The 24,674-nt window shown below is 35.9% G+C and overlaps 1 protein-coding gene across 1 annotated transcript; it reads left to right on the forward strand.

Annotated features, from left to right (window-relative positions):
- The first annotated feature begins 454 nt into the window (after positions 1-454).
- Positions 455-21,949, forward strand: LOC131844872 (serine/threonine-protein kinase hippo). Its single transcript, XM_059193890.1, is given in 11 exon segments — positions 455-678; positions 5,952-6,054; positions 9,965-10,138; positions 10,946-11,173; positions 12,682-12,890; positions 13,496-13,605; positions 14,468-14,583; positions 16,586-16,772; positions 17,351-17,495; positions 18,947-19,037; positions 21,474-21,949. Coding segments are annotated over 11 exon segments (1,650 nt in total). The 5' UTR covers positions 455-550; the 3' UTR covers positions 21,633-21,949.
- The last annotated feature ends 2,725 nt before the right edge of the window (positions 21,950-24,674 follow it).

Here is a 24,674-nt window from a genome sequence, read left to right on the forward strand (position 1 = left end):
TAAGTCTAAAAACGATTTTTTTACGTTGTTAATCTAAGTAGAAGGTCATATTAATTTGTGTAATATTAATATCTCAGGACAATTCACACAGCGCCATCTAATCCCAAGCGAGCTTGTGTTATGGGTACTAGACAACTGATATAAATACATGGATACATTTCTTTTTGTAAATAAATACATATTATATATAGAAAACACCCAGACCGATACAAACAATCATACTCACGAATACAAATGTTTGTACCGTGCGAGGAATCGAACCCACGACCATCGGATAGTAAAGCGGTGTGCTAAACCACTAGACCACCGAGGCTGTCTGACTAATATTACTTTTAATGTTGACGGCTTGTTTACGATTTTATATAATAAATGTACGATGTTATATTATTATAGGTATTTAGATAAGTTTTTATAACGTCCGATCGTCAATTATACAAATGTATTTATATAACAATCAACTGTCAGTCGATTGATAACTCCAGTGTAAACTCAGTTTGTGGCTTGTGTTGATAAAGCAATGATTGTGGGGTTGTGACAATGATTATCCCACATGGATAGCGAGGGTAGGCTAGTGTTTTGGAAGAGCGGTGTGTGGGAGGGTGGTGCACCAACCCTCGACTGCAACACCTGCAAGAAAAGGCGTTCTGACAGAATGAGCGCTAATGAGCTTCCTCAGGGGTGAGTTTAAGGACTCTCACAGATGAATTTTAAATGCTTTTCTTTAAATTTTTTATATAATAATAATAATAATCTCAGAACAATTCACACAGCGCCATCTAGACCCAAGTTAAGCTAGCTAAAGCTTTTGTTATGGGTACTAGATAACTGATACAAATAAATAGACTTTTTTTTTTGTAAATACATACATATTATACATAGAAAACACCCAGAGCGATACAAACAATCATACTCATGAATACAAATGTTTGTGCCGTGCGAGGAATCGAACCCGCGACCATCGGTCGTAAAGCGGTGTGCCACTAGACCACTGAATACGACCATAGTCTATACATATAAATAAAATTGGAGTGTCTGTTTGTAATATTGAAATAACCGATTTTTACTACATGCATATGAATATAAATACGGTATATACACCAAAATATATTTTTTTTTATAATTTTTGTCTGTCTGTCGGTCTGTTTGTTCCGGCTAATCTCTGAAATGCCTGGACCGATTTTGACGGGACTTTTTTTGGCAGTTAGCTGATGTAATAAGTAGTAACTTAGGCTACTTTTCTTTTAGAATAAATTTAAATTCCACGCAGACGAAGTCGCGGGAACAGCTAGTAGTTAAAAAAAACTACTATTGTCGGCCTCGGTCTCCACTAGTGTTTTTTTCGGTTTTTTTTTATTGCACATCCAACAATAAATATATTGCATCATGTTATTTTGTTCAGTTATTTGCCTGTTTTGTATATGTTTGTATTGTTATTATTACTTAGTAGTTACGTAGCAAAAATATGTTTTTCCTATTGTATTGTTGGCGTTATTATTTCAGGTTCTGATAACGTTTATATATATGTACTAGCTGACACCGCAAACGTTTTGCCATATAAATTAAAATCGCTATTAAAAAATATCATCATCTGCTTCTTCCTTATCCCATTTATTTGGGTCGGTGTAATATGTTTTTCGCTTCCATTCATCCCTGTTCGCAGTCATCGCGTTATTTGCTTCCTTTCTTACCATATCATCTTTCACACAGTCCATCTATCTCTTTTTTGACCTTCCTCTGCCCTTATAACCATCCACATTCATATGTAACACCTTTCTAAAAATATTATCCTCGTTCCTACGCATTACATGTCCATACCATGATAGACGATTACTCTTCAACCTCTCTGACACCGGTGCCACTTTCATACTTCCTCTAATGTATTCGTTCTTTATCTTATCCATTCTTGTCACACCACACATCCACCTCAACATTCTCATTTCAGTTGCATGCAGTCGTCTTTCATCCGTCGCCTTTACGGGCCAGCACTCAGATCCATACAAGACAGCAGGCTATTAAAAAATAAATATTTCTTTAATGCCACATAATAAAAAAAAATTGTTGAAAAATAGAAAAATATTTTTTGGGCTGAGTCAGTCACTTAGGGGTATAAAAATTTGTTATTAGGTTTTTATACCCCTACGTGTTAAGGATGGCTTCTCAGACCTGAATATACGTATAAAATTTTATCAAAATCGGACAAGCCGTTTCGTAGGAGTATAAACACGAAACTTGTGACACGAGAATTTTATATATTAGACTAGCTGACCCCGCAAACTCTGTTCTCCGTTCAGAATTAAAGGAATTTTGAAGTTTAGTTACGCAATAAATTTCTGATCGTACCCTGTTTGACAGTTTGTATGGGAAAATAAAACTACTGTTTTTAATATTCTCCATGCAATTTCTTCATATTTTATCACCGTTTAAACCTTCCCTAAATTTTCAGGAATATTTCGAGACAAAAATTATCCAAATCGGTTCAGCCGTTCTTGAGTTTTAGCGAGACTAACGAACAGAAATTCATTCTTTATACATACTAATTACTTGCCCCGATTTCGCACCCACATATATAACTAGCTACTCGCCTCGGCTTCGCACGGGTGTACATGTATTATATATATAAACCTTCCTTTGGAATCACTCTATCTATTAAAAAAATACAAAATCCGTTGCGTAGTTTTAAAGATTTAAGCATACATAGGGACAGACTGACAGCGACTTTGTTTTATACTATGTAATGATGATATAGATTTTCCTGTCGGCCATGGTTTACAAAGATTCAAGGTTTCAGGCCGTATCGTGATATTTAATAATAAATCGCATTGTCTCTTGAGTTATATGAACCGTATTTTTTATTAACTTCTATAAATGAACCTGTATCTCCGGGGAATAGGCACGCACGTAAACCTACATGTTAATTAGGTATTGTACGTAGTACCTAACATCAGAGGAAGTATGAAAGTGGCACCGATGTCAGAGAGGTTAAAGAGTAATCGTTTATCGTGGTATGGGCATGTAATGCGTAGGAATGAAGATCATATCCTAAGGACGGTGTTACATATGAATGTGGATGGTTATAAGGGTAGAGGAAGACCGAAAAAGAGATGGATGGACTGTGTGAAATATGATATGGTGAGAAAGGGAGTAAATAACGGAATGACTGCGAACAGAGATGAATGGAAGAGAAAAACATATTACGCCGACCCCAAATAAATGGGATAAGGAAGAAGCAGATGATGACGTAGTACCTAACATTTGAAGGCCTCGGTGGTATAGCGGTTATGGTGACTTTACTTTCGATGGTCGCGGATTCGATATGTTGCACCATTCATCGTAGCTTTAGCTTACGTTACAATAACAAACTGATTTTACCTAAATGTCGTTTGGCTAAAGTTAGTAATTCGTTTTATGGCAATTGCGTAAGGTTTTACAATAAAATACCTGAGTCTGTTATAAATCTGCCAGAAAAAAGATTTAAATGTCAAATAAAACAGTTCCTTTGCAAAAAATCTTACTATAAAATTGAAGAATTCGTTCACGATAATAATGTTTTTATAGAAAAACTTTAAATCTATAGCACTGACAATATTATCTGATTACATTAATAATGAGTGCGTAGCGACTTCTATGTTGATTATCGCATGCCTCTTACTTGTTATACTGTAATTATTTATATAAAAAAAAACATCTATTAAAAAGAGCAACACACAAGTTTCTTGCTCATTCTTCTTGTGATGAATCTGCATTCCGAATGAGTGGTAGAATCAAAATATGACTATTCAAAAGTGCTTGTAATGAGTTTATTTGAATAAAGATTATTTCTATTTCTATTTCATCATTTATACTGTCATTGTTTGGTGGTTTTTACCCGCAATGATAAGTCTATTACCCCATCAAAGGGAGATATATATATATATATATATATAAAAAAAAATGTATATTGTGAAACTACGGAAATAATAATAATAATAATAATCTCAGGACACTTCACACAGCGCCATCTAGACCCAAGTTAAGCTAGCTAAAGCTTGTGTTATGGGTACTAGAAAACTGATACAAATACATAGATATTTTTCTTTTCGTAAATACATACATAATATACATAGATAATACCCAGACCGATAATAAAAATCATACTCATGAACACTAATATTAGTGCTGTGCGAGGAATCGAACCCGCGACCATTGGAAGTAAAGCGGTGTGTTAAACCACTGGACTATCGAGGCCAGAGGGCTCAGAGAGTTACGATGAAAGACTGGCCCGATGTTATTATTTACAAGTTATCTGTTAAATATACACTAACATTACAATAACAATTACAATTTTTTTATTAGCTACAGACAATGGAACAAACGATTCAAATATTCAACATATAACTCTTGCTGTTCATCTATACGTATAAATAAATTTAGAGTGTCTGATTGTAATATTAAAAATGACCGTTTTTTACTACATGCATATGAATATAAATACGGTACATACACCAAAATAACATTTTTTTACAATTTTTAGTCTGTCTGTCTGGTCTCTTGCTGTTCATCTACATATACATATAAATAAATTTGGAGTGTCTGTTTGTAATATTGAAATAACGGTTTTTTACTACATGCATATGAATAAAAATATGTTAAATACACCAAAATAACATTTTTTACAATTTTTGTTTGTCTGTTTGTCTGTTTGTTCCGGCTAATCTCTGAAATGGCTGGACCGATTTTGACGAGACTTTTATTGGCAGGTAGCTGATGTAATAAGGAGTAACTTAGGCTACTTTTATTTTAGAATAAATCTTTTATTTTAGGAAAATTAAGTTAAATTCGGTACAGCTAGTGGTAACATAAATATTGTAATTAAACAAAATAGAGGAGTGAATGACATGGGTCCGGTCCGGATGGGCCAGATAAGGGCAGTGGGCACAGATATCATATCTGGCCGATGTACTTTGTGTGTGAAAAAGTTGTAGTCACGTTTTTTTTATATGTTTTGAATATGTATATGTACATAAATATAGCATAGATAAGGGGGAAACTTCGCACGCAGCTATGCACTTCAAATTTATATATTTTGGAATGAGAATTTAATAGTTTATTATTTGATTTCATATTTTATTATTTATTAACTGTATACCTAATCAATATTTATTTAATAAACTAGCTGTGCCCGCGACTTCGTCCGCGTGGAATTTACCTTTATTTTTGTAAAATAAGAGTAGCCTAAGTTACTCCTTATTATATCAGATACCAGCCAAAAAAAGTCCCGGCAAAATCGGTCCAGCCATTTCAGAGATTAGCCGGAACAAATAGACAGACAGACAAAAATTGTAAAAAATGTTATTTTTGTGTATGCACTTATATTCATGTAGTAAATTCATGTAGTATGTATGTATTTATATTCATGTAGTAAAAAACGGTTATTTCAATATTACAAACAGACACTCAAATTTCATTTATATGTACTACATTTGCATTATTAACTTCTTAATTGTTTATGTTCTGTGATTGCCAAGTTGTTGTTCATGTACCATATGTATATAGGCGATGGAATTGTAGTCCATCAGTTGGGCCCGTTTGTTTTCCATTGCCATTTCACAGAGAAAGTTATAAAATACTAGCGGTCCCGGCAAACGTTGTTATGCCTTAAAATAAAAATAAAAAATTAGGGGTGGACTACCCCTAACATTTAGGGGGATGAAAAATAGATGTTGGCCGATTCTTAGACCTACTCAATACGCTCACAAAATTTCATGAGAATCGGTCAACCCGTTTCGGAGGAGTATGGGAACGAAAATTGTGACACGAGAATTTTATATATAAGATAAGATGATATATTTCATAAACAAGAGGTGATGGAATCATGGTCCCATCAGTTGGGCCCGTTTGTTTTCCATTGCAATTTCATAAAGACAATTATAAAATATTATATATTTTATAAATAAGTGTATGTGTTGTTGCAGTGAGCTGAAGAAGCTGTCAGAGGAGAGTCTGACCCGGCAGCCCGAGGAAGTGTTCGACATCATATGTAAATTAGGAGAGGGCTCATATGGAAGTGTGTACAAGGTAAATCTATATATGTATATGTGTACATGTACTATTTTTTTTTTTATTATAATGGAATGGTGCACCCGCTTGCGCTAACGGTTTACGCTGGCGGGGCACCAGTGGAGGATGATAAGATTAACATGAAGTCAGATCAGTTAGCCCAACGTGACAAATTCAGCGGGAATTTATCACGATGGTTTCCAGGGGGAACCGCGTGGAGGTCGATCTAACTTAGCAATTTCTTTTTACGACTTCCCCTGTTCATGGAGAAGTTGGATTTTTACTAGATTTTCCAAACTAATATCACTTATTTTCGGTATTTTTAAGTAAATTACGCGTCAATTTAATCACTGAGTTAGAAATAAGCTTGTTTATTCGTTAGAGCTCTGAACACAAGTGACCGAACATTGATTAATAATAACGCAAAAAAACAAATCCTTTATTTTCAGTCACCACGTGTTTTATGACCATAACAAATAGATGTTTGCTTTTCTAGGAAGTTATTTGTGACCCCGGCATGCCATCTAAGATAAGCATTTATTCATTGTTCAATTGGTAAACATGAATTATGCTTTTTCTGGGGTGCCTAATACTTTTAGTCTATATATAAAATTTCATCAGATTCGGTCAATTCTTTTTGAAGGAGTATGGCAATTGCCACGAGACTTTATATTAGAAGAAGATAACATTGTATACGGACGGTAGGGAAAAAATAAAATTATAATGTAAAAATTTGACGTTCATAAGCGGCTAAAATGTCCTACATGAATAAATAATTTTTGAATTTTGAATTTTACGCTATGCACGGGTTTGAATAAGTACTTTCATTTTTTCAATAACTCGCTACAAGCAGATGTCATTAAATAACAATCTATAAAATAGTATAGCGTTATAAGGCAGGTGTTTGGCTCACCCCACGGCCCATGGTATGGGTTACGAAGGTCAGATGTTAATCGCTTTACGTAATAGCACCCTCGAGTTACGTACATTACTACAAAAACGTAAATAAAACACTAGACCTATTTTAGAATCTATATTAAATAAGAATATACAAATAAGAATATATATAAATAATATCAAATAAGAATATATATAATACCATCCTGATCATCTGGATGAATGGCGGTCTTCCACAGTACGGTTTTCTAGAAACTTTTTGCCTCGCACAACCACATTGTGGAATCACCTTCCAGCAATGGTATTTCCGAACCGATACGATATTGAAACCTTCAAGAAAAGAGCTTATTCATTTTTAAAAGGCCGACAACGTACTTGCAATTCCCCTGGTGTTGCGGGTGCTCATGGGCGGAGGTAATCACTTACCATCAGGTGAGCCGTATGCTTGTTTGTCCCCTGTGTTATAAAAAAAAAAATTAAGTTTTTTTTGCTTTACAATATGTGTGAGATGTCTAGCGTGAATTTATCATGAGGAAAGTAAAAGAACCAGGCCTATTTTGGAATCTATATTAAACTAGCAGACCCGTCCACATGTTGCTGTGGCTAAGGTTCTTGAATAAAATAATATTGCGACTAAAAATTGAGATGTAAGCTATCCTATCTTTCAAGTTGGATCAAATTACACATAATTTGCAATCGTGAACCGATTAGTTTAGAAGTCCATTGCCGACAAAGAACGTGACATAATTTTATATATAAAGATAATAATGAAGTTTATTGTCTGCTTTACAATATGTATGAGATGCCCAGCGTAAATTTTATCATGAGGAAAGTAAGGGAAGAGTAAATCCGTACATTACTAAAACAGAAAGAAAATAGCAGACCTATTTTGGAATCTATATTAAAGCTGTCCCGGCAAACGTTGTTTTGCCTTAAAATAAAAAAAAAAAAATTAGGGGTGGACTACTTCTAACATTTAGGAGGATGAAAAATAGGTTTCTCAGACCTACTCAATACGCTCACAAAATTTCATGAGAATCGGTCAACCCGTTTCGGAGGAGTATGGGAACGAAAACTGTGACACGAGAATTTTATATATAAGATAATAATTAAGTTTTTTTTTGCTTTACAACATGTATGTAACTAACACGAATTTATCATGAAAGTAAATTCCTGAACTAACTGCAACGTTTTGAGATATTCATTTACTATTTGAAAAGTATATAATTCCAGAGTAACATAAGATATATATTATGTTCATATCACTCGCAGTATAGAGTGCCCTGGACAAGTAAGGTTTACAATAATAATTGACTAAAACATCCAATTTTTAGAAATTCAAATTCATAAATCATTTATTCATGTAGGACATTTTAGCTGCTTCTGAACGTCAAATTTTTATATTAGATTGCTTCGCTAAAAAAAGAATGTATCTCTTTTTTAGGACGTGGATCTCATAGGCTGTATTACCTTCTATGCTTATACGACTAGATATGTGTGAAAATAATTCGAGACTCAAAATTTTAAACATGTACAAAGATTTGCTCATTTCTTTTGTCCTGGGAAACTGGAACATTCAGATTTTCTAGAAATTTGTGTTTTAGTTCTAGTGTTAATCCATTTAAAATATTTTTATTATATTTTAAAACACTATATTTATATTTATAATAAATTTCATTCCATATCTTATTTTCTATTTTTAATGATACCTTTCCCCTAACATCTGGTTTCTTTATGAAATGAAATGTATTTATTTTGCATGAAATATGGTATAAATATTAAAAGAATGTCAGTATTAATAAAATTGTCCACATATTTCGCCATTGTTTTGGCATGCAAAAATTTTAATAATATACAAATTATACAATAGAATTAATGAATTTACGTTTAGAAATTGTATTGTATGTCAAATATAGATAGATACGTGACATTTATTTTAGTTACAATCAATATTATACAAATATATCACACAATACTACTAATTTTATTATCTAATAATTCTAAATAATTCTAAATATAACTCCTAGCTTTTAGCGAAAAATTCATTTATAGTATAAAAACAATTGTCAATTCACGGAATTGGTATTTGAATTTATGGTCAATTCTTTAAAGTGACGGGGGATTTTATTATATATTTTTATGGCCATTAAATAGCAACTTTTTTGATGAAGAGAGTTTTACAAGCGGGATAACTAATTTTGTTGGATCCCGTCTATCAAAGCATGCTGTAATCTTTTGGAACAAAAGTGGATGTTTTTTAACGAATACACCGATCTCCATGATATACAGAGAAATCACTGTGAGAATTTTATTGTTCCGGAAATACATCCTAGGTTGTATACCATAGATTGCACGTAAACATTTTTTTTGTGCAATTAATGCTTTGTTTACAAATGTTGAATTACCCCACAATAATATACCATACCTAAGTAAAGATCCGACATAACCGTGGTAAGTACAGTGTTTACATTTGCAGTATTTCTTAATCGTTTAAGTGCATATATAAATTTATTTATTTTGGTACAAGATTATTGATATGATCTTTCCAATTGGGTGCATGTCCAATGTAAGTCCTAAAAATTTTATTGATCTTCACGATTAATTGGTCGTTATACTGACGTATTGTTTCAATTAATGTTTTATAATAGCAAATTGATTTTGTTTTTTACGTGATGCCAATCACCTACTTCTTTAAGGCAGGAATTAATTTGGTCTTCGTAATTGAAATTTTTATTATGATGAGGTTTCTTTATTTTTATTCTACACTATGCACGGAAATTTTAATGAATGTCTTTCTTTACCTGCGCTAACGGATTACGCTGGTGGGGCATCAGTGGAAGATGATCAGATGAGAATGAGGATACGACTTTAGTCTGAGGGCACCACTAGGGGTTCACCTCGTGATAAATTCATCGTTTGAATTTATCATGATATTTTACACATTCATTGCATAAAAATTAATATAAACTTGAAAAATAAAGCATCTCATGCATGTACATTTGGTAACAATTCACAATGCTGTCCATTCCAGGCTTTACACAAGGAGAGCGGGCAGGTGCTGGCCATCAAGCAGGTGCCAGTGGACACGGACCTGCAGGAGATCATCAAGGAGATCTCCATCATCGCAGTGCGACTCGAATGTTCAGATGGTACTTTATTTGTTTTTTTTGTTGATTTTGTTGATTTGTTATCTTGAATTTTTTGGGTAAATAAACTGTTAATTATAAATTGGGGCATTGGAAGATGATGAAGAAAAGTACTTTGCATCGATAAATTTGATTTTTGAAGTCTGTTACGTTACGTACGACATGATACATTTACTGCGGTTGATAGAGAGTTACTAACAGTCCCTTTCCCCTCTCGAATCTTTCGCGGCTCGAATGTTCAGATGGTACTTTATGATGGCCTCAGCAGATTACAGGGTGTAAAAAATGATTGATTTTGTTTGCTGTCTTGAATTTATTGGGTAAATAAACTGTTAATTACAAATTGATTGAGTGAACAAAAGTACGTTAATCGATCGAATTGATTTTTGAAGTCTGTTACGTTACGTTGCGAATTTTAATTGGATGGGTGTGCGCTTCTATCAGAACGGTCCTTTTGTTGCGTTGCGTTGCTGCTTGTACACGATAGTGAGAAATGGGTAATATAGCCTCGGTAGTTTAGCGGTTTAGCACTCCGTCTTAGTTTACGTGGCGGGTTCGATTACTCGCACAGTGCAAATATTTGTATTCATGAGTATGATTGTTTGTATCGGTCTGCATGTTTTCTATGTATTTACATGTTCAGCTTGGGAGTACACGGCGTTGTGTGATTTAATAATACATAATATATTATACATAGAAAACACCCAGACCCATACAAACAATCATACTAATGAATACGAATGTTCATGCCGTGCAAGGAATCGAACCCGCGACCATCGGTATTAAGGCGGTGGCTTAAACCGCTGGACCACAGAGGCCATCAAAACAGTTCAAAAATCATAATTATATGCGCGGTTGTTTTTCAGATCGTGATGGAATACTGCGGAGCCGGTTCAGTGTCAGACATAATGAGGTTACGGAAGAAGACGCTCTCAGAAGACGAGATCGCAACGATCCTATGTGACACCCTCAAGGGCTTGGAGTATCTGCACCGGAGAAGAAAAATCCACCGCGACATCAAAGCCGGGAACATCCTGCTCAACACTGAGGGGCATGCGAAACTGGCTGACTTCGGCGTTGCCGGTCAACTAACAGTATGTTGAGTTTATAAAATCAAATCAAAATATCTTTATTCATGTAGGTCTATTACAGACTCTTATGATATAAAATCTACCGTTAGTTCGATCAATGACAAAATCAAAAAGGTCGTCAATGGCAAAATGTGTGGAACTAATTGTAAAGACCTTTGAAACCACTTATGTACCACATTTTAAGCAATAAGTATTAATTTCATTTTATTTCGGAATGATTTCGAGATTGAGAAGAACTGACAAGAAACTCAGCTCGTATTCTTTTCAAATAAATGTTGTACATGTTTACAATAATACAGATTCATTTTTAAATTCAAATTTTGAAGAATACAGTGAACCTCAGTATGTGCTATAGCAATTTTGTCAAAAGCAAATAGTCATTCATCAGTCAGTCATTGCACTCAATCATATTAGAGGAAGCACATTAACCCGACCCACCACGCCGCCACAAGTTTGAACTTTACAGCGAGCTTTATAGTTCTTGCAGTAACAATCACACAAGGCTGTAACAATCCTGAAATGATTGCTCCTCCGCGAAAATTAACATCTATACTATATAATACTAGCTGTCCCGGCAAACGTTGTTTTGCTTAAAATAAAAAAAAAATTAGGGGTGGACTACCCCTAACATTTGAAAAATAGATGTTGGCCGATTCTCAGACCTACTCAATACGCTCACAAAATTTCATGAGAATCGGTCAAGCCGTTTCGGAGGAGTATGGGAACGAAAACTGTGAGAATTTTATATATAAGAGAAGCGTTTGTTTATATATAAGATTATAAATTGTAAAATTCCTTTTGTATTGGAAAGTCCATTTTTCGAAGGCTTTAAGCTATACATATTATATATTTTATATAATATATATTAATGCTATATTTTACCTAAATGTCGTTTGGCTAAAGTTAGTAATTCGTTTTATGGCAATTGCGTAAGGTTTTACAATAAAATACCAGAGTCTGTTATAAATCTGCCAGAAAAAAGATTTAAATGTCAAATAAAACAGTTCCTTTGCAAAAAATCTTACTATAAAATTGAAGAATTCGTTAACGATAATAATGTTTTTGTAGAAAATTTTTAAATACATAGCACTGACAATATTATCTGATTACACTAATAATGAGTGCGTAGCGATTTCTATGTTGATTGTCGCATGCCTCTTACTTGTTACACTGTAATTATTTATATAAAAAAAACATCTATTAAAAAGAGCAACACACAAGTTTCTTGCTCATTCTTCTTGTGATGAATCTGCATTCCGAATGAGTGGTAGAATCAAAATATGACTATTCAAAAGTGCTTGTAATGAGTTTATTTGAATAAAGATTATTTCTATTTCTATTTCTATATAAAGCATCAGTGAGAAATGTTGCAAAAACGGCAAAAAATCGCGATAGTGGTTTTGATAACCACGCGAATGAAGTCACGGGCTCAGCTAACTTTAAATGGCTCTATTTTTTTTTTTTCAGAATATGTCAATAGTTTTTTTTATTGTTGAATATATTTATTCCAGGACACAATGGCGAAACGTAACACAGTGATCGGCACGCCGTTCTGGATGGCGCCGGAGGTGATACAAGAGATCGGCTACGACTGCGTGGCAGACATCTGGTCGCTGGGGATCACAGCCCTCGAGATGGCGGAGGGGAAACCGCCCTATGGAGATATACACCCCATGCGAGCTATATTCATGATACCCACCAAACCACCACCCTCGTTTAGGTATGTTCATCATTATTATTATTACATAGTATAAAATAAAGTCGCTGTCGCTGTCTGTCCCTATGTATGCTTAAATCTTTAAAACTACGCAACGGATTTTGAAGCTGCTTTTTTAATAGATAGAGTGAGGAAGGTTTATATATTCAACACTCGTGCGACGCCGGGGGAAGGTATATATTATATATATAATACATGTACTGCTCTGTGCGACACCTCATTATATTTATTTTAGTAATAAAAATCGGGGCGAGTAGCATTCAACCAAGGCGGTTTTATATATAATCAATCAATGTATAAATGTGGATGGTCCTTCGAGTCTTTGTAGCTATGTATAAACAGGCAACATGGAGCAAGCTGAAGAGGCTTCTACCCACATGGGAGCATACCTAAAGAAACTAAATAATTAAACTAGAAATATATATTTAAAAATTTAATTATAGAATAGAATAGAATAGAATAGAACATTTATTCAAATTATTTTTTTTTAATCTACCGCTCTTTCGAAAGTTGTCTCGTCACAAAAAGAACGAGCAAGAAACTTATGTGTGTTATAGAATAAGTATATACATTGAAATGAAAGCTTTATAATAATAATGTGATTGCAGGGAACCGGACCAATGGTCGAGTGAGTTCATAGACTTTGTGAGCCAATGCCTCATCAAGAACCCCGAGGAGAGGGCCACTGCTGAGTTCCTCTTGGCGCACGAGTTCATTGGTATTATGTTATGATTGTTTTGTATTTTAATTTACATTATTGTACAGTAGACAGCATATTATACCATTCCAAATCCATATATGAAATACATATAGGTATGACTAAAGCGTAACACTTTCCACCCAGTCCATACTCAAGCATCTTATATTCAATATAGTTATTTTTTTCAATATAGAAATTTAACATTTATAGAACATCATACCATCCAAACTGTACGGGTCACAGCAGACTCATTCATTATATATATATATATATGTTCTTAGAAGCAACAATATCCTCACTAACTCACGGTGAAAGTTGACTACATCCTGTGGATGGATAACACTGTACTCGATAGCTTCAGCCTGTACTAGTGTCTGAGTATCATTTAGCAGTAGAGAAAGCTGTCCAATACTGAAAATAAATATATATTTGATAATATGGGCGTTTTTTCGGACTACTCTAATGCTGTTAGCCGCAGCTTGTATTTTCATCTTCACCAAACGATGGGGTCGCGAAATTTATCATTTATACATCATAGCATACAGACTGTATGGGTCACAGACTCATACATTTTTTTTGGAACTATTCTAAAGCTGTCAGCTTCACCGGACGATAGGGTGTGAGTGCAGATGGCACTCCAAACCCGCGGAAGGACTTATAAGGCGCTGAAGGTCGATTCCTGTGTGACGGATACAACTTTAGTCTGAGGGCACCGCTAGGGTTTCGAACCTCGGCTCAGGCCGTCGTAATATCGATCCCCGTTTAAATTTGACGGGGGATCGAATATCTGTAGATTCATGTATATTGACGACGGTGGCTACATATCAATAGGAAGAAACAAGACAGTGCTAAAAGATGTATGGTTTTATACGTGTTTCAGGCAACGCGAAGCACCCCAGCATCCTGAGCACGATGATCGCGGAAGCGCGCGAGATAAGAGAGAGCCAGGCGTTCCGGACTGCGCAGGCTACCGGGAATGCGAAGGCGTTTGCATCGGTCAGTAATAATCATAAGAACCTTGGACAATTTACACAGCGCTATCTAGTCACAACGTAACCAGAGTTAGTTTTATGATTAACTAGTTGAACCCGCGGTTTCATCCGTGATAAATTTCATTTAAAAATATAGTCTTTGTTATTCTGATGCATAAGTGATATGTTTGATATATTACTGTAAAGTTTCATCAAAATCTGTTTAGTAGTTTTTGCTTGAAAGAGTAATAAACATACTCATAATCTTTCGCGTTTATAATATTACTAGCTGTCCCGGCAAACGTTGTTTTCCTTAAAATAAAAAATAAAAATTTAGGGGTAGACTACCCCTAACATTTATGGGGATGAAAATAGATGTTGACCGATTCTCAGACCTACTCAATACGCTTACAAAATTTCATGAGAATCGGTCAAGCCGTTTCGGAGGAGTATGGGAGCGAAAACTGTGACACGAGAATTTTATATATAAGATTAAAATTAAGATATACAAGTGATATCAACGGCAGCTATACCCATTGCGAGGCTCCAGGCGCCAGGTCTTTGCGAGGCACTTACTAGTTGTTTAAAATTTGCTTGGTTTGTTATCCGGGCGATTGCCCTGTACGCCACCCTCTAAGACCGACACTGAGTGATATATTCCTATAGAAATCTAGACACGCAGTAGCGTGTCAAGCTGAGTTTCAAGTAAGAGAATTGGCGAGCAGCACCGTGTGTATATTTACACGAACTATTTGGAGCCACTTTTGACCCCCTCATAACTCAAAAACTCTTTCACATAAACCTGTCAAATTTGGTTCATTTATTGAGACTTGCGAGATAAATATGTGTTCCAAATTTCATAAACATATCTCAAACTGTTATTTAGTACATAATAGTACAGACCTTAGGCTACAGTATATTATCCTAAGTTATAAGAAGAAATGATATTTTATATTGTTATAAATACATTTCAGGACAGACCATTGAACTTGGCACCCATTTAGATCTCATCTGTTTTGTTGTAGAAGTCAACAATCAAGGCATATATCATAATATTAAACTCGGCTATCATTTCACATTTATGTTTTTGATGGGATAGTAATTTCTTGTGTTGTTGCTTTAATAGGTCATTTATCGAGGAAGGTATTGAGGTTGCCTATTATACGCCTATGCGTATAGGCTATATAATTGTACTGTATTTAAATCTTATATATAAAATTCTCGTGTCACAATGTTAGTTACCATACTCATCCGAAACGGCTTGATCGACTTTTATGAAATTTATATGCATATTCAGTAGGTCTTAGAATACGATACTATCTATTTTCTTTATCATACCCCTAAGTGATAAGGGTTTTAACGTTTTTTTTTTAGTTTTTGTTAATATTTTTTTTTTTATAATTTTGTATTAAAATACAACCCCAATTTTTCACCCTTCTACCATCAACCCCTATTTTTTAATAGCGATTTTAATTTGTAGTGTAAAACAAATGTTTGCGGAGTCAGCTAGTATTTAAATAAAACATTAATTTGCTTCATATTTAATATGGCCGTTCCCGCCATTTTATAATACAGTCTTTATTAACTGCACAGACTACGTCATAAACATCATAGATTAATTATACCAAAGACTACATACATAATACAATATCATACTATGCCCAATAGGATTGGAGATTGAATGAAAATGTAAACATGACCGAAATTTATTCTTTTTGAGAGTAAAAAATTGTAAAAATATCTATATTTACGATTTTTGTCTGTCTGTCTGTTCGTTCCGGCTAATCTCTGAAATGGTTGAACCGATTTTGACGGGACTTATTGGCATTTAGCTGATGTAATAAGGAATGACCTAGGCTATTTTGATTTTATAAATAAAGTTAAATTCCACGCGGTGATGCACTAACTAAAACGAACGGCAAAGAACAATCACTAATACTCACTACACCTCGTTGAGCACACGGTCAGCTAGCGACCGGACGGTCAATAGGGTGCAGTGTTGATGGTGGTGGGGGGGCGTGAGGCAGGAGGCGGAGTACCCCGAGGCGACGATGCGGCAGGCGCGCCAGGACGGCACCCTGGTGCCCGCCCGGGACGACCTCGCAGCCGACCTCGGCACCATGGTCATCAACCACCACCTCGACCGCGACCGGGACAGGGACCCCGACCCCGACAGGGACAGGGACAGGGACAGGGACCTCGACACCATGAAGCGTACGTACCAGCCCCGTGTAATTACTTGAACTAGTTTGGTTCTGTAATGGATAAATATGGAATGCCACATCGCTCTTGACAAATTTGACATTATGTATAATGCCAGCATTTTGCAATATATGTATGTCGACAGCTGGACATTTATATGTATATACGATAGCGTTTGCATGTATGTTTGTTGTTTATTACAGTAAAACTATGCTAAACAAGTTGTGTAATGGAAAGACTGTATTTTAAACTGGTTTGAAATGAGATGACTTGATGAATGTATGAGTAAACCTTAGTAACTAAAATTCAATGTTCATTCATATTTGGAAAGCCAAGCTCGGAAGTCACGAGAAATACTTTTGAAATGTTCACTCTGTGAGACAATGGAAACGACTTCTCATTTTTAACATGTCTCTCGTACATTAAAAATAAGACAAACTGAGGCAAAGGAGCTCGCCTCTGCATACCTTCATCCCGCTAAGAGGGGTGCGGATGACCAGAGTCAGTCAGCTTCCTGCGATTCCTTCTTTATCTATTGAACATTAAAAATATATAAAGTATGTTTAATGAAATTATCTGATCGGTGACAGGTCACGACACGGACCCCATGGACACGAATAGACCCAAATACCGGCCGCTGTTCCTGGACCACTTCGAGAAGAAGGAGCTCAACCATCTCGCAGCCTCCGCACCTAACGGCGGAGTCCCCGCCCGCAGGGTGCCTGATGCAGAACTGTCAGTATTATGTATTCATTGCCTCACATCAGATAGCCGCGGGTTCGAATCCTCGCACGGTATAAACATTTATATTCATGTGTATGATTGCTTGTATCGGTCTGGGTGTTTTCTATGTATATTATGTATGCATTTAAAAATGTATCTATGTATTTATATCAGTTGTCTAGTACCCATAACACAAGCTTCGCTTAGCGTGGGATTAGATGACTTGTGTTGTAAAAAAATTCATTCATTCATAATTTTGGAGCCGCGCTCTTGTCTTGTGGAGCTCTTGCCAGTTCCCACGATTCTCCTTCGAACTATTTAATTATTGATACACAACGACTGTGCCTTTTTAATGTAAGCAATATACCATAAATATGTTGTTCCGGGTTCCGGTTCAGATTCCATTACACGTTGTAACATGTAATAGTGTAGTAGTAGGAATGGAACCTGCAACCAAAATAATATTTTACAATAAATGAATAATAATATTTATTTATTGCCAGAAGAAAAGATACATATACATTTGAATTCGTACACTATTTGTAAAAAATACTATAAAGAAATGAATCTATAAAATTATGTATATAGTGTATAGTAATCTCAGGACAATTCACACAGCGCCATCTAGACCCAAGTTAAGTTAGCTAAAGCTTTTGTTATGGATACTAGATAACTGATACATATACATAGTTTTTTGTAAATACATACATTATATACATAGAAAACACCCAGGCCGATACAAACAATTACACTCATAAATACAAATATTTGGCCGTGCGAAGAATCGAACTCGACCATCGGTCGTAAAGCGGTGTGCTAGATCGCTAGACCACTGAAGTCGTATAAAACAGAAACAGTAGTACCTCACACTTAGAGGATTCGATCCCGGTCGATTTTTCTAATCCCGGGTTTTCGGGATTATCTACAGTTAATTCCGGGAACCCGGGACAGTCCCGGGTTTGTATTGGTAATAGAAAGTGGTAACAAAAAGACAGTAAAACATTAAAATCAACTTTTTATTTAAATCTTCAAAAAACAAAATATACTTTCTTCTGATAAAACAAACAGATAAACTTCTGTAAATAGTTTATGAAATTTAAACATATATAACTCAAAGGTGACTGACGTAGTGATCTATCAACGCACAGCCTAAACTATTGTACGGATCGGGCCGAAATTTGGCATGCAGGTAGATGTTATGACGTAGGCATCCGCTAAGAAAGGATTTTGATTAATTCTACCCCCAAAGGGATAAAATAGGAGATGAAAGTTTGTATGAAACTTTGTCAATTTTAAACCGATCGGGCTGAGACTTTGCTTGCATAAAGCTACTATGACGTAAGCTTTCCCTAAGAAAGGATTTTGATAAATTCCACCCCTAAGGGGATAAATAGGCAAAAGCTAGTAGTTTCATAAGATGAGATGAGCGCGTGTATAGTGTGTGTGTTGGTCTGTGCCTGCAGCGCGGAGAGCGCGGTGACTGGTGCGGAGGCTGCGGCGGCCAACGCGCTGGCGTTCCAGCGAGCCTTCGCCGACGACGGGAACCTCGAATTCGTAAGTCAACTCCACGTCGTCACCATGCTCGCACTCGCCACACCCACCGCCCGCCGTAAGTCAACCCGTCACCCCCACCACCCGCTCCGGACCCCCGCCTCTTACACTACTACTCGACGTTCACATTGGGAAAGATACTGGCGCCACTCTTTTTATTGTGCAAGTCGATTGTTACGTAGGGAAATTCCTTCCTTCAACCCCCCTAGGGGTGCGGATGACCGGTGTCATGTTATGATTCAAATGAGCAACACACAAGTTTCTTCTCGTGATGAGTAGTAGAATAAAAAAATATGACTATTCAAAAGTGCTTATAATTAATTTATTGATTAACTGTAACTAATGTTGACTATCAAATGGATGTCAAATTCGAAACTCAATCAAAATCTATTTACCAACAAAATATGGTATAAAATGGACTTCATGCTATAGCATTCTCTCTCAGTCGACCTCAGTTTGCTTTTTAGTCAATAATAATTGAAATCGATAGTTTCTTACTTAGAGAAGAATATACCTTACCATTATGTGTAATGGTAAGGTATATTCTTCTCTAAGTAAGAAACTATCGCATATGCATAGGGAAGTACAATAAATCATTGATTATCTCTACTAGAGATAATCAATTATTATTTACCATAATACAAATTGGAAGAAATCCCTCTTCTGGGATAAGTCCGCCATTGTACGCATGTTTTTTTTTTTCTAAGTCAATTGTGTTCTTTTATTTATAATATTATTGTACAATAAAGTATTACAAACAAACAAACAAATGGAATTTAGAAACAATTGTGTACATACCCAATTCGATCATACACAAATGTTTTAAAAGAAATATATTAATTTTTCTCTGAACTTTGATATATTTGAAACACAATTTCAATGCTGAAAACAAAGTAGATGCTGTTACTAAAAATATATATTCATAAATATGTATTTAAAACTCTGAATAGTCAGAATAGTGTGTTGACTGTTCTGTTTTGATTTAGAGATTTTTTAATATAATTAATATTAATTATACATAATTATACAGTGTGGAATCACTAATTTTGATTACAAGATATCAGCGCCAGTACCAACCCAGTGTAAACTGACCCCATCCCTTAACTACGATCCCTGTGTGGTGCTAGTATTAATAAATTATAACATCGCGATTTCAACAAAATATACAACATATATAACGGTTTTCTATTATGTTGAAATCTATATATAAAAAAAACATGTATGGAACATGATTTTTGATATTAAACATAATAATAATACTAACACTAGATATCTCATTCAGGTGACTGTTACTGTATGACAGTTCACACAGTTTAAATTCAAACATAAGTTAAAAAGCAATCACGGTTAGAATCTAGAAAAATAAATAAATAACCCTGAACAATTCACACAACGTAATCTAGTCTTAAAGTAAGCAGAGCTTGTAGTATGGGTATTAGATAATTTATAAAAATACTAAGATTATTTGTTTGTAAATAATATACATAGAAAACATCCAGACCGATATAAACAACTATACTTATGAATACAAATGTACCGTGCGAGGAATAGAACCCGCGACCATCGGTAGTAAAGTAGTCAAAAATGAAAATAAGCGCGTTTGCGTGTACCTTGTAATATAAATAGAATATTGATATACAACGATCTCGGTGGTCTAGCGGTCTAGCACACCGCTTTACGTCCGATGGTCGCGGGTTCGATTCCTCGCACGTCACAAACACTTGTATTCATGAGTATGATTGTTTATATCGGTCTGGGTGTTATCTATGTATAATATGTATGTATTTACAAAAAAATATATTTATATATATGTATCAGTTATCTAGTACCCATAACACAAGCTTTAACTAGCTTAACTTGGGTCTAGATGGCGCTGTGTGAATTGTCCTGAGATTATTGTTATATACGATGGCGGGGCATCGGTTTAGGATAAAATGATGAGGATGTAATAACTTCGGTGCATTCACCAAGAAATCAAATCAACTCAAATCAAAATATCTTTATCTGTGTTCCAATTTTATCATAATTTTATATATATTTTTCATACTACGATGGGAATCAAGCATTCAAAAGAGCAACACACAAGTTTTCTTGCTCATTCTTCTTGTGATGAATCTGCATTCCGAATGAGTGGTAGAATCAAAATATGACTATTCAAAAGTGCTTGTAACGAGTTTATTTGAATAAAGATTATTTCTATTTCTATTTCTATACGGCCCGTTTGGTGGTAAACGGTTACTGTAGCTTATAGACGCCTGAAACATCACGAGTGTTAAACACCATCGTACGCGTAGTGTTCTCTTAAGAAAGTTTAATATCGCGAGACTGCAACGAGGGCTTTTTTTAAGAAACTTCTTAAAAGCCCTCACACTGTAGTCTTCGCCGGTCCCATCCCCCCGCACCTCTGTACCCGTATGTAGAGTGTATGGTGCCCCGCAGCTGGCGTTCCTGCCGGTGCCGGAGCTGGAGGCGCGGATGGCGCGGCTGGACGCGGAGATGGAGGCAGAGATCGAGCAGCTCCACGCGCGGTACACCCGCAAGCGGCAGCCCATCCTCGACGCCATACATCTCAAGCGGAAGCGGCAGCAGAACTTCTAGCCGCCACGCTCTGATCTGATTATTTACTTGGAGAAGCGAGGGGGTGATAACTCGAAGGTATACTGACGAAACGCCTATTACTGTAGTTACGGGATCACGATGACAATCAGCGCTATCGGCCTGATTTACTGGACTCCTCTTGAGTCCACGCTCTGTCCTGGACCAACACCACACCTACACGGCTCCACCGTGGTTCTACGTTTATACATCCGGCAGGTCCACCCCTTCGATCGAACCCCCATTCGATTCAAACGGGGATTGAAATTACGGCCTTAGTCGAGATTCGAACCCCCTAGCGGTCCTCAAACTAAAGTCGTATCCGTCAGGCTGGAGTTGGCCTTCAGCCGCTCCATAAGTCCTTCCTTTGGTTTGGAGTGCCATCTGCACTCGCCCTCTATCGTCCGGTGAAGCTGTAAAGGCCAGCTGCGATCAACAGCATTAGAATAGTTATAAAAAAAGCCAATATTCAACATGTATATAAATGTTTCTTGCGTTGTTCAAAACGAGGTTAACTAAACTTGTATAATACATGTATTTTTCTTGTATTCTTGTAACATGTATTAAATATAATATACATTTATAATATTTTTCTACGGAACTCTTACGACACTTATATTTAAATTTGTATGTATGTGTGAATAGGGTTTACATTATGTTACATCTTATTTCATATTTTGACTAATTATAACGATTGTACAGGCCAGCCAAACGGCTGGACAGATGACGATAAGCACATGTTGTAGTGTTGTGCAGAATGACTGCAACTATTAATACATAGGGTGTTTATGTCGTGTAATATGATTGTCCATATTTGATAGCGTTTTTCGTTTTGTATAGACACAAGAGTGGTCAAATCTGTTAGCTGCCCTTATACGGCTCGTTCTTTCACGCGCAATCAGGAGCACGTGCTATTAAACGCGGGCAATCGTTAAGTATTTAATTTTATTATTTTTGTGTTCACTCTTTCGCGCTATTGTGCGTATGTTTCATGTCATTTCACTTTCATTTAAAATTGTTTTTTTTACTAGCTGTGCCTGCGGTTTTACTCGCTTGAAAATTATAGCCTAAAACTATAGTTTCATCAAAAAAATCCGTTCAGTACTTTTTGCGTGAAAGAGTAACAAACATCCATTCATACTCACAAACTTTCGTGTTTATAATATTAATAAGATAAGATTTTATTTTCCAAAGACGCGTTTAAGATTTATAAATTATCAGTAACTCTATAATTGTCTTTGCTCCATAGTCAGACGCCCGCCATTTTGCAACGATAATTACTCATTACTAAAAGGCGCTGAAGCACGCACGATTGTTGTACGCGGAGATGCTCTCACAGTTTGCGCGCGGTCTTTCTCGTTCTCCTTGTCTCCATCTACATGAACATTCTTTTCTTGTGTGACAGCATATTCGCGCGTGAAAGAGTGTACGTATAAAGACAGCCTATTATCACTAAAAGTAAATAATACTATAGTCCCGGAGACAAATTTGACATTTCTGATGTTGCCAGATTGAAAGAAAACTGTTGGTTTGTAGCTTAATACTGTAATGGAAACACTAGTATATGTGTGTAGATTTTAAAATTCTGTTGTGGAAACGTCAATTAAAACTATAAAAATAATATGTTAAAATAAAAGTTTCCGATTAAACAAATCGGTATCGCAGGTACACCACTACCCCGCTGTAGGTGGTAACATTATTTGAAGATTTGACATTTACACCTGTCAGTTTAGTCTCCGGGATTATAAAACAGAGTATATGTAAATTGTAAGTGGTGCCAACTGTCGAGTGTTCTCAATGCATCGAATAGAACTTAGGTTTTATGCCATACTCTGATTTCGGCCTATTTTGAATTGGCATTTTACATTTATACAAAAGTAATATTTACTCGCGAGTTTACACGCGTATCTGCCGTATGAATCCGTTACCTTGTCCATCCCAAATACTTATCTGTTAAATTTTATAGCAATTGGTCGAGCTGTTAAGATACTAAGCTATGAGGAACAAACAGAATGATCAACAATTTATTTTTTATTTTTTGGCCATATTTATTTATTTTTATTTGTGTAATGATTCAACTTTAAATATACAAAAAACCCTTAAATTTTCATCCCTTCAACCAGGGGCGGATTTATGGAGCCCTGGGCTAGATCTACTTAGGGGCCTACCTACCGTGCCTAATTATATTACTCAACTAAAAAAATACACCGACCAAAAACAAGCGACCAGAAATTCCCCATTCGACAGACGCGCTTGCATGTTTTGATTGAGATCAGAGTACCAACCTTATGACAGGTTTTTTAACATTCTAGATATACTTTCAGTAGGGACTGGGGGCCTTTGTATCTTCGGGGCCCTGAGCTGGAGCTCGAAAAGCCCTTAGGTAGATCCAGCCCTGCCTTGAACCACTATTTTTAAACAGCGATATTAACTTATATGGCAAAGTAACGCTTGCCGTGTCAGCTGATATTAATATAAAATTTTATATTTATATAAAATAGTATTTGGGATAGAGAAGGATGTACGAAATTTTCATCTCAGTCAATCATAGTCATGCAGAAGAGTGAGTCAGTTTATAACACTAAGTAAGGATTTGGCCAAAACGACGTGCCATCGCAGACTAATATGGGCAATCACTCATACAAGTGTCACAAGTTTAGTCAAGTGTGGCTACATGAGGGATCTACCTTTAATCACGTGATGTTTTTAGCATTTTTTAATACCCCCTCCCCCCTCACCCCCTCCTTGGTTATACGTGGCAACGTTTAACACAACCTGCTCAAAATCACCCCTCCCCCCCCCTCTCCCCCCTCCTTGGTTATACGTGGCAACGTTTAACACAACCTGCTCAAAATCACATGTATTTTTTAGTACCTACATAGTATATTATATTGAAATATATATCAAGTATAAAGTATATTTTTAGGGTCTGCAACGCGCACGTGACATCCCTGGTGATTTAGGCGTCCATAGACTACGGTAATCATTTACCTACAGATGGGACGTATGCTTGTTTGTCATAATTTGTCATAATTTTAAATTTGC

This window comes from Achroia grisella, unplaced genomic scaffold (assembly GCF_030625045.1).
Source record: "Achroia grisella isolate CSIRO2021 unplaced genomic scaffold, CSIRO_AGI_Agris_v1 utg1056, whole genome shotgun sequence".
NCBI lineage: Eukaryota > Metazoa > Arthropoda > Insecta > Lepidoptera > Pyralidae > Achroia > Achroia grisella.